Source organism: Elgaria multicarinata, chromosome 1 (genome assembly GCF_023053635.1).
Source record: "Elgaria multicarinata webbii isolate HBS135686 ecotype San Diego chromosome 1, rElgMul1.1.pri, whole genome shotgun sequence".
In the NCBI taxonomy this organism is placed as follows: Eukaryota; Metazoa; Chordata; class Lepidosauria; order Squamata; family Anguidae; genus Elgaria; species Elgaria multicarinata.
Genome location: NC_086171.1, coordinates 130,159,236 through 130,171,148, shown reverse-complemented (window position 1 = coordinate 130,171,148; position 11,913 = coordinate 130,159,236). Strand labels below are relative to the sequence as shown.

The following is an 11,913-nucleotide window of genomic DNA, read 5'->3' as shown; positions in this document are numbered from 1 at the left end:
CCCTCAGACTCCTGAAAGATGATCAGCAACTCCCCTTTGGTCCAACACACACCTCCACTGTTTACTTTGACATCACAGAATGGAAGTCTCTTTTTAGGAGTTGGGTTGATAATGCAATCCAATATGCCCCTTCCCCTAATACAAAAGGCTTGATTCAGGCAGCCGCAGTATCCTCATACAGAGCACGCTGGTTAGGGCATAACAGAGCCCTGCTCTCCCCCACCCCAACTCCACCCCACACTCTAGGTTTTTTTGACTAAATGGGGTGTGGCAAGGCTGGATGGTGTATCAGAGTGATGCACAGTCCTCCTATTTCCCACAATGTCCTGTCCTGTGCATGCCCCCATGCATATACCCCGCAGGAGGAGGGAGTTCTCCAATCGTATGCCCTATTACATCATATGGTGATTGCTCAATGCACAGGCACTGTACCCAAAGCGGAGTGGCTCAACTCCAAAGTTCTTTTTTTTTTAATATATATAAATATGTACAAAACAAAAGTTAGAAAAATATTTAATTTTTTGCAGTTTTAAATAATTGCTGGAAAGTGTTAATACAGGAATACATTATTATTTGTACAATTAAACTTTTTCATATATATAGAGATAGAGTGATATATAAAAAGCTTCTTTTTCTTTCATAGCAGCTTTTGCATTGCAAGTGAAAAGGTGTCAAAATAGGGTAGAACACGATCTACCTAGGGTTTGCGCTGCATATTATCACATAAGCAGCAACATTAATCCTCCCTTCCGGGAGAATATCCGTACCAGGGCTAAAGTTTCAGGAACAAGGAGTGCTGTTCCTGGGTAACATAGACAGAGCTGATGCCTTGCATATCTTGCATGAACCATCCAAATTTCATAAGTGCATAATACCTTGAAGGGGCAAGGGGAAATCCTAGAATCATTTCGCAAACGTATCAATTTAAACCCAGAAGGTCAAGCTGATGCCTTCTCCAAATGGGAAAGGGGGGTGGGGTGGACAGAGAGAGAAGTAATGTCAAAGCCACAACAGCCGGTAATATGTGAATGCACTAACCCTATGGTGGAGCAAAACCACTGCACAATGCAATTACAATCCCAGCACTCCACCCGAAGTTGCATGTTTTCCCCACTCTCTCTTGGGGAAAAGGACATACCCAAAAAGGAGCCGTTGCTAAGGGACAGCATTAATAACTGATATTGAGCTTGTTTTTATTGAGTTCCCGTTCCAGGTTTCCTATCAAAATATCAATGCTTTCCTGCAAGTCTTTGAGGTTTACCCGGTGGTTCACTGAAGAATCCATGGTTTGCATTGTCAAATAAGCCTGAAATGTATGTTCTTTGGCCATGCAATTGGGTCGCCCGAGCAACTTCTCCGAACCATCCACTCTGCTACCATCATCCCCACTTTCTGCATCTTCGGAAGGGACGTCGTCATAGTCTGCGTCATTCAGAGACTCTTTGGGGCTAATAAAGTAACTCTCCCCACAGCCACTCCAGTCTCCAGCATAGCGGTTACTTGAAGGACTATCCAGTCTGGCTGGCCTGGACCTCAGGATCCCGGACATCTCGGTACTGCTTAAGTTCAGCATTTGAGGCCGCTGCTTCTTCGGTCTCAGATAATTCACTGAACACGGCTGCTCAGGCATGGCAGATCCTTTGGCAGTCAAAGGTTGCACTAAGACAAAAAACAGTTTTAATACAAGTTAGCCGAACTGCATGTCTCAGAAGAACAGTAGCAGTGCAATGTTTGCCATTATTATCGTATGCTTTGACACAACTTGGAACATGCATTTATGCATGCAGATTTAACAGCCAGTAATTCTACTATTTTTGGTTTTGGTACTAGCTAGTAATCGTATATTAGGAGGGGGGAAATCTAATAGAAAAAGTTCAGTCTCAAAACTACCATGCCTTAGTCAATCTGCAACTGCAGGAGTCCATTAAACTTAGAAGTGCCCTGATTAACTTTTCCAGTTAATCACCATCCACAATCACAATGCAGTCCAAATAAGAGCTGAAGAGCTTCCATCTGCCATCCGCATTCAGTTGTGTAAGAGAAAGCAGGCACAACAAGAGGTTAAATCATTTGTAAATAAAGTCACCACTTCTAGAAAGCTGCCCTTTTGGGATCCAAATGTGTGCAAAGCCAGCCGAAGCTTTCCAGTGTTTCTTTCTACGCAGCCATTAACTCCAGCTCAGAGGGAGGAAAAATACACTCAACACACATTTGGTATTTTTATTACCTGGACTCATGGTTTTACAGCTCAAGAAACTAAGAGTCTCCTCTTGTTACCGGCTTCCTACAGTAAACAGTACAAATGTTTTATTGATCAATGACTACTGCATATTTCAACTGTAAAATGTCTTTGTCCTGTGTGCATTACTATTACTAACAGTTCTACCACCATGCCATTTTTGTTTAATTTCAAGGTGGGCTGGCATATGCATGATGGAACACGATGGAGGCACCACTCAGGCCCAGAAGGCTAAAACCTATCAGTAGGGGTTCAGAAGGGACAGGGAAGAGGAAAAGGTCTAAACAGAGGGGACAAGAAATGTTGGGCCTCTTGATGTTGCTGGACTGCAACTCCCATCAGGGATAGCCAGCATAGACAACAGTGAGGGATTATGGAAGCTGCAGTTCAACAACATCTCCACCCTGCCAGAACATAATATTGAAGGCTATCATTATCCAGAAAGAAGCTGAGAGACTTGGGAACAAGTGTTCAAATTACAGGGGGAAACAGAGAGGGAGGGGGGCTGGGCCTCCTATTTTGTGACAGCCTCCCCAGCTACTGTTTTAGAGGGGGGCTGCTATAATTTTGCATTGAGAGTCTGAAGGTGAGCAATGTGGATTTCATTAAGCCCTCCTCCCCTATCTTTCCCTCATAATTCAAACACTAGGTAGGATGGATGGGGCCAATTTGGGAAATGGGTTGTGACACGCAACATTTAAGGTTACATTTCAAGCTTCTAACACAGTTATGAGTCACGTGGCAAAGAAGGATAACATGACTGAACCTTCTAGCAAGTGTACGTTTGCCAATTGCACTACAGAAAGCAGCAATACAAAATGCTTATATGGGGGGAAACCCTAAATTGTAAATGATTAGGAGCTTAGATGTAAACAAACTAACTTAGACAAAAGCCCATAGCGAAGTAGTAGAACACATACTTTGTATGCAGAAGGCTCCATTCCTGGTAACTCCAGGTAGGCCTGAGAAAGGCCCCTGTCCAAAACTCTAGAGAACTACTGCCAGGCTGTGTAGATGATACTGAACTAGATGGAAGAACGCTTTGACTCGATATAAGGTGGCTTCTCGAGTTCCAAATATAACAATAGATATTAATACTTAGAAATGCGACATGTGCATGTAAAAAGAGGGAAGAAGTCCAACTCAACTTTTCTTTCATTAGCAACCACTAATTTTACGCATAGAAACAGGCCTAAAGAGTTCCCGAACATTTGTCACATTGGGCATGAGAGCTCTGGCTATTGGGCGGTATAGAAATGTAATAAATAAATAAATAAATAAATAAATAAGTGCTGGAAAAGCTCCTACGTGTAGCCACCAGTGTGCGCAAGATGTTATTTCTGATAAATCATGCCAGATGATTAGATACTTTTCTACTAGAGCATTCCAAAGTGGCATACTTCTAGTAGAAAAATAGACGAACCAATGTGATATAGTGGTTAGAGTGTTGCACTGGGACTTGGGAGATCCAGGTTCTAGTCCCCACTAGCCCATGAAGCTCACTGGATGACAGTCACTGACTCTCAGCCTAACCTACCTCACAGGGTTGTTTGTGAGGATAAAATGCACAGGAGGGGGACTAAGTAAGCTGTTGGGTTCCTTGCAAGAGAAAAACAAGTGGAAGAGCTTAGGCTATTGGGTGGTATAGAAATGCAATAAATAAACATATAAATTTAAATCAATGAACACAGCATAAAACAAGTAAAACACACTTGTGGAGTCAGTGCTATCTCCCCAACCCCATTTTAATCCAATGACATTTTAAGTTTTGTACTGAAATTTTATGATGATGATGATGATGATGATTTAAAGTATAATTATAAACCACTTGGGGAGTTCTCACCAATCTGAACTGAAGGAGGTAATATCAGATTTTAAAGAGATAAAGCAAAATGTAGTATTAAGTCTTGAAGAAGCAGCATTTGCAGGAGTGTACCAAAAGCCAAATCCTGCACAGCAGCAGCATGCCACAAGCTAGGAGCCAACATATGCACGTGTTTACTGTGGCCACCACTTTTCTATATGATCATGTGAGCCCAAATGCCTCCCTAGAGAAGTGAGTACGGGGATGTGGGTGGGTTATGTCTCTTATTAACCATTCTGCCTTTTCTCTCTCTCTCTCTCTCTCTCTTTTTTAAAAGAAAGGAGGGGGGAACACCCTGCAAATCAACAAAAGCTCTTCTGTTTGGGCTTTGCTCTCTTAAGGCAAAGGGGGTCATGTGTTAAACCTTAAGTGCCAGCTTTGTTACGCTTGCTGACTGAACAAGGACCATGTGTTTTCCATTTATTAAAAAAAATGAGGAGCTGAACTGAGGCACAAGCATGTTATCAGGTTTTCCAAATCCATAGGAGGATTAATTTTGGAGAGCCCATGCTCTGGCTTTGGTTCCTTCAGAGCAATAGAGCTCGCTCCACGATGTTTAATTAAATTCTTGAAGAGCCAAAGGACACTGCAGGATACCATGCAGCCACAGAAGGGTTCGGAATTCTCTCGTTTATGCCACCATTTGCTTCTTTGACAATAAACACATAGTCATATGCAATAGACAAAAGCTTTCTCCTCACATTGGATGGTTTATAACTCCACTTTAAATCAGTGATATATTAATCCTAGGCCAACCAGCTGAAACCTTAATTTTCTAGGCTTTTTACCTGGACAAACAGGTTGATTTGTCCAATTGCTGATAAAGCCTCAGCTTTCCACTGTTAGGCCCTTTCTACAATATTCTCCTCATAATCCACATGCAGGTGTGATATCCCGGGAGGACGGAGGGTGTTGCGCCCATTTAAAAAACTTTTCTTTTAAAGGAGTTGAGCACAAGTGCGCTCCAACTAAAATGTAAGTTTTTTAAAAAAGCTCCAACCCTGCTCCCCCCCACCCCCGATTCCTCCAAGCCTGGTTCCTTCCCTCTACTGATCCCTGCTACTCGTGAGGAGGAGGGAAGAAGCCGGGACGGGCGGCCATGCGTCCTGCGGTCTTGGGACGATCCCAAGACCGTGGAAAGAACTGGCTTTTTCCAGGGATTATTTATCCCTGGGAAAAACCCATTCGTGTCCCTCCTTCCTCCCGGAAGTCCCTGTGCATCATTTGGACGCGCAGGGGCTCGGCCGTGACCCGCCCAGATTTTCTGGATGGTGTAGAAACGGCCTTAGTTGACTGTCATCATGGTTGCAACAGACTTTGAATGAAGGGCTGCAGACATCTGTGCAGCCTCACCCGCTGGCATTACACACATGGCCACCAGAAGATGCTGCTGCTGAAACACAGGCACATTGCTCAGAAAGCACTTTCCTCTTTCAGCCCGGCTTACTCAAAGCAGTCTGGAAAGTAGCTGCCTTGAAGTGCTTCTAGGCCAACAGTTACATTCATAAGGCCCTGCCTGGAGAGGATTCAGGAGTAGCCGTTGTGAAAACAGTTATGGAGCAACAAGAACTGGAGGAAAAGAAGGGAGTGGCAAAGGCTCTTGATAGCAGGGACAAAGAAAGGCAAGAGGGCCCATAAATAGGAATCTTTTCAGGACATGCTCCTTGGATATAGAGAACACACTTGTGAAGCCATTAAGCTTTGGGTGGATCCACGTGTGGATTTATTTACAATATTGGTATACCGCTCTACCTCTAAAACAGATTCTGGAGCGATAAACAATAAAAAGATTGAAAGATTAAAGCACCATATTTAAATTGTTTCTTTTAAAAACAGAATACCAATAAAATACCAATACAACCCATTGTTGGAATATGGGTGTCTTCAGGAGGTGCAAGACGCAACACAGTAGAGTTGGTGCCAAGGGCAGGGAGTTCCAAAGAAAAGGGGCCACCACCCTGAAGGCTGTTCTGGATAAAAGAGAATGAACTGCATACTGCATAAGTTGGCAGTGGAGGTGGAGTTATTATATAAGACACTGGAAAGCCAGGCAGGAAATGGAAGATCAAGCACTGGCATTATTATTCATGCAGCATCCACCTCTAAGTCTGAGCTGGCTTTCTGTACATTACTGACCTCCAACCCATGCAGTACAATGAGGATGATCAGGGGCCTGGAAACAAAGCCCTATGAAGAGAGACTGAAAGAACTGGGCATGTTTAGCCTGGAGAAGAGAAGATTGAGGGGAGACATGATAGCATTCTTCAAATACTTGAAAGGTTGTGGCACAGAGGAGGGCCAGGATCACTTCTCGATCATCCCAGAGTGCCGGACACAAAATAATGGGCTCAAGTTACATGAAGACAGATTCCAGCTGGACATCAGGAAAAACCTCCTTTTAGAGCAATACGACAATGGAACCAATTACCTAGAGAGGTTGTGGGCTCTCCCAGACTAGAGGCATTCAAGATGCAGCTGGACAACCATCTGTCAGGGATGCTTTAAGGTGGATTCCTGCATTGAGCAGGGGGTTGGACTCGATGGACTTATAGGCCCCTTCATTTTATTCTACACACTTCATCTTTGCTATCATAAGGGCTGATGACACAGCTTGCATGGGAGGAGACAAGGACAGTTTCTGTTCTAGGACTCCAAAGCCATTTGAAGTAGACCAGCCCATGCAGCAAGTGTTCAATTCCCTTTGTAGTCAATATCAACAATTAGATAGGAGCAAGTGGGTAGCACCAAGGAATTCTCCACCTCCTTAGGGAGAATTCAGATGGCCCCATTTGATCTGGCAAGTGCTAACAAACTTATCAAGAAATGTATTTGTCTGGTAATCTTTGATACACCCCAGATATACGGCAAGGTTGGGAACTCTAGTAAATCCCAACCACGTGGAGTCGGAATTGCTTTCCTACCCTCACTGCTTGTTTCCTAGAGGGTGACGTTGCAAATCTAAAGCGTTTTTTCTAATCCCACACTGAGCCTCAGAGGTTTGCTACAGCAGCCTGGAATGGGTGCAAATGGGGAAAGATGCAACCTTATCATTGAAAAAGAAAGAAAAAATCAAGATGGGAGAAGGGGCTGAAAACCAGCCTGATGTTAATTACATTTGTCTACACATTAAAAAATGTTTTAAAACCAAATCTGTCTCTTACAAAACAGTAAGAACATTGTTGATGATATTCTCTGGGTATCTCTTCAGCTTGTGTGGAGTAACCAACATCCTACTTAGTTTGAAGATATTTAATGAAAGTACAAAGGTCCGTTTCTAGTTTAAACAGGCATTAACACTTGGTCACAGTTAATTTTAAAAGTTTAATTTGCACTTAGCCCATCTTAATAAACTTAGGGCTAAGCCTTCTTCTGCGTGGCTCATTCAAAACTGCTACTCCTCAATACAACAGGCACACAAACAACAACAAAAACCACTTACGTAAAAATAGGACTCTCTTCCACTACACAATCAGATTTCCCAGTCTGTTTTGCCTGCTTGATTTGCTGGGATCATCATCTTTATTCCTGACTTCTGAAATAGTTCTGCTTGAAATGGAATTAAGCTCTTGATACCAAGTATTTTTGGCTCCAGCAAACATTCTGAAAATACTCCTAGGGCTTAAGTTATTGGTTGAGACACCAGTAACTGGTGGGGTGGGGGTGGGATCAAAAAGAGAGGGAGCCTCTGCTGCCACTGTCTTCTCAACTATATGGGCATCAGTGTACTGATGCTACAAATCAAGTTCTATCAAAAACATGGCATTTTTACTAAACTACTTTCCAGCAATTGCCTAGGGAAATAAAACTTTAGCCTATATCTCGTATTTATCCACTTCTTCTACTGCAGCTCGCATGCAACAAAATTAGAGGAAGTATTACTGCCACTACCTTCTATTTAAAATATTTTTGCCCCACGTTCCTCACAGAAACTCAAAAGCAGTTTACAATAAATAATGCAGTAAAAGTTAAGAACATAGCCTCCTAAGACACTGTTACTGACCTTGAAGTGGCCATTCCTGAGGGTGGGGTGGGAGACTTCAAATAGGAGACTCTAGCATGAAACTGAAGTTGAATTACAACTTCTCAAGAAGTTAATTCTATCATCAGTGGCCTGAATTGAGATAATGGGTTTTTATCTTGCTCCAAACATTAATTAGCTTACCAATGCTAAGATATTTGTGTTACCATCAATGTTGCTTTGCGAGTGGTCATTGTAACCATATTTCAACATAATTGTCAGTCTACATTTCTGCATTTTATTTCCCTCAGACCTCAGAGCTTTCAGTATTTTCCCTCCCTATAACCATGTGTGTATATACCTGCCACCTTAGAATAATACTGTATGCATCTGATGAAGTGGACACCATGGTCTCATCTACACCAAGCAGGTATATAAAAGACAGGAGCTACACTACGGCTTTATAGCAGTATTAGAAGTGCACTGACAACTGTTGGGGCCCACTGACACAGACCATATACCGCTCTCATACTTCTATATCCTGCTTGGTGTGGCTCTTGCCTTTTATATACCGCTTTCATAGTATAATATCCTGCTTGGTGTAGATGAGCCCCATGAAAGCTTAAGCCGTAATTTGCTAGTCTATAAGATGCCACACGATTCTTTGTTGCTTTTGCGGCAACGGAGTAACACAGCGATTCCTCTGGAAATAAAAGTGAGTTTTTCTCAACACACTCCCCGCTAAGACTTTTTACCTGGCCACAACTGAAGTAGGTAATGTAAAACTTCTATGTGTTTTTTGAAGTCCAAGGCACTGGCAAGCTCTTCCGAATCTGTGAAAACTCTGTTGTTATGATTGGTGGTTTCCTGCCGCTGGCTCAGCAACACAGGCCCGAAACATACGGCTAAGTTCTGGCATGTCATTCTGTTTACTTCATGGTATGAAGCCACCAATTTCAGATGGTCCAACAGCATCCTCAGAGTTGCCTAAAATAAATGTTGAAAAAAGAACCGTTTGCTTAGTTAGCCGGGGGGGGGGGGGGGGGCGGGGGGAAGAGACAGGCTTTATCTTCTTGAAGGTCTTGTCCTTTTAATGTAGCCGCAATATTGTCATTTATGCACAATGCCAAGAGTCAACAGAAGATAACCTTTTGATAGTACCTTTGTGCGTGTAAAAAAGAAGGGCACTGGTGTTCTTGTGGCTGCTCACTATTCCGTAATTCCTCTTCCAGGAAAGCTTTGTAAAGGGCACCAAGCCGCAAGCTTATGCACACTTACCTGGAGGAAAGCCCCAATCAACAAACTGAGATCTCCTTCCAGGTAAATATGCACAGAATTGAGCCGCACAACATACCGGATGCATATTCAGCGGCAAACAGACATGGGGCCATTTTAACTATGGTTCATATCATCTTTGGTCCAGAGAGAAGCTTTAACAATCAGCCAAATCCCATGAACCGTTTTAATGGCATAGCAACCCATTTGATTAAGTACAGAATTTCTCCCATAATGCCAGCTCAGGGACCAACGCTGCCCACAACTGGTGCAGCATCTAGACTGCAGACAACTCTTGGCTTCAGTGCTCATGTTTTCAGCAGTAAGCACAGCTGCAGCAGAAACCAGAGCTCCACCGCATGCATTCTCTTGCAGGTGCATGCCTCGTGGGGTCCAGGTCAAAATCTCCCTTTCTCTAACTGATATTAGTGGATACTTTTATGCTGTGCTGCAAGAAGGGTTTGAAACAACTATCACGGCCTGGTATAGGTGGGATGAGAAATTCCGGCAACCTTTCATTAGAAGCCACTATATTATGCATTACATTATATATCTATTACATCAATTTACATTCTATTTATTTAGCCTTAATACTCCCACTCTTCACCTGCTGAGGCTGTTAGAGGAGTATACAAGAGTTCTAGGAAACATAAGGAAGCTAACTTTTACCAAGTGAAGCCACTGGTCCATCTGGCTCAATGTTAGGGTGACCATATACAAAGGAGGACAGAGCTATATTAGAGCTATATTAGAGCTATATTAGAGCGACCAGATACAAAAGAGGGCAGCTTTTAACTGCTGTGATGAAGACAGAATTTCACTAGGTGCTGCATGCATACAAATGACACCTGCTAAAATTCCCTTTGCTATACAACTGTTAAAGATACAAGAGCCCTGTCCTCCTTTCTATATGGTCACCCTAGTCAATGTTGTCTCTACAGTGACTAGCAATGGCACTCCAGAGTTTCAGGCAGAGGTCTTTTTTCCTAGGCCTACCTGTAGATGTCAGGAATTGAATCAGGGCATTTTTCATGCAAAGCATGTGCTCTACCAATTGAGCTAAGGTCTTTCATTTGCAGCAGCTATGGAAGACTTGTAAGACCACCCTGTAAATAAAATGTAACGCCTTTTCTTTAAGGTGCCCATCCCAGCCATTTGCTAGGACAGCTTTAAAATCCACAATGCAATCTCATCATAAAGCAATGGGGAATGCAACTTGGTCTTGGTTAAATCAAGCTGGCCCTTAATTCCATGTCTGCTGAACTCAAAAAAGTCGTACTAACCATAGGCGTATTTATTTGGAAGCAACTCCCATTGATTTCAGTGGAATATACTGTCAAGTAAGTATATTTAGGATTGAAGCCAAAGCTGAGGGATGAGGAAAGGTCAAGATGCTAGAGAAAAACATAAATAGTTCTTTTTGTATGGCTTCAGGGTTAAGTAACTCTGCTTAGAAAAACGTTGCCAGTGTCCAGCTGCCTGCCTATAAAATGGTACAGTTGGTCCCTTTCACTGGATTCCTCCTTGACAGAAGGTTAGAATTCCACATTGCAATAAAGCATGTGCTGACTGCATGTAAAATTAATTAAGCCATAGCTTTTAGTTAGACAGGTCTGAACATCATAGTTGTACAGAGGGGAAAAGTTGCCATATGGTAGCTTATCAAGTCAATACAGAAAAAAATAATATCCCTGAGTTATTCAAAACAGGCACATGATTGTTGACCGATGGTTAAATATTCACTGTGTTCTACTTTGTCCAAAATCAATTTGTGTTTCCATCCACAAAGTTGAATTAAATCCTTTCATCTATTTTTAGTCATTCACAGGCGTTACACAATCTCATTCAATTTCATAAACTCTATGTAACGCCTGAGCATTTATTGCTTGATAGGTGAAAAAGATCACACAGTACTGATCAAATCTGTTCTGCCTGACATGGATTTAAAACGGGGTATATATGCCTGAAAGAGGTGGAGCTTTGCTTTTTGTTTCTACATAACCACAATTCAGTTTAGAAAATGGTTTCTCTTCGGGAGAGGGAAAGCAAATAAACAAATATTTAAAAGCGGAACTTCAGCTGCATGTGCTGTTTGGCTCCTAGATCTCTATATAATCTTCCAAATACTACCGTGTTCAGTGTGCACAGCAGCTGAGTTTGGCAGATTGCTGCAAATATCTATAGTTCACTTTGCTCACTACTGGTACTGAACCTTCCTTCAGCACACTGCAACCTAACACTTCATTTATCCACCCAGTTTGCACATCACAGCGGCAATTCCTGGGTTGTTTAACCCAGGAATTGCAGGGATAATCACAGTGCGCGTGCCATTCGTTGTTCCCAGTTTTAATTAACCACCCAGGCAAGCAAGTGCTTTGAATGATATATACGAATATAAATATGGATAAAGATATCAGCAAACACTATTTCATATTAGGGAAAAAAAACCAGCAATATGGAGATGAAAATGGGTATCGCCATGACTAAGGGGGGATTCACTCAATGGGTTATTTGAGCTCATTCCATTGTAAGATTCAGGTAGTCCATCATCTTATGAATGAGTCCACTTGGCTCAGA

The 11,913-nt window shown here is 42.4% G+C and overlaps 1 protein-coding gene across 1 annotated transcript in view; it reads right to left on the bottom strand.

Moving 5' to 3' along the window:
- Positions 1-266: 266 nt before the first annotated feature.
- SYDE2 (synapse defective Rho GTPase homolog 2) overlaps positions 267-11,913 on the bottom strand; it is a 51,046-nt gene continuing 39,399 nt past the window's right edge. Inside the window, exons 6-7 of the mRNA XM_063133519.1 lie at positions 8,817-9,048; positions 267-1,659 (exon numbers count right to left, since the gene is read on the bottom strand). Coding sequence (XP_062989589.1) covers positions 1,169-1,659; positions 8,817-9,048 — 723 coding nt within the window. The 3' untranslated portion in view covers positions 267-1,168. The remainder of the gene's footprint in view (positions 1,660-8,816; positions 9,049-11,913) is intronic.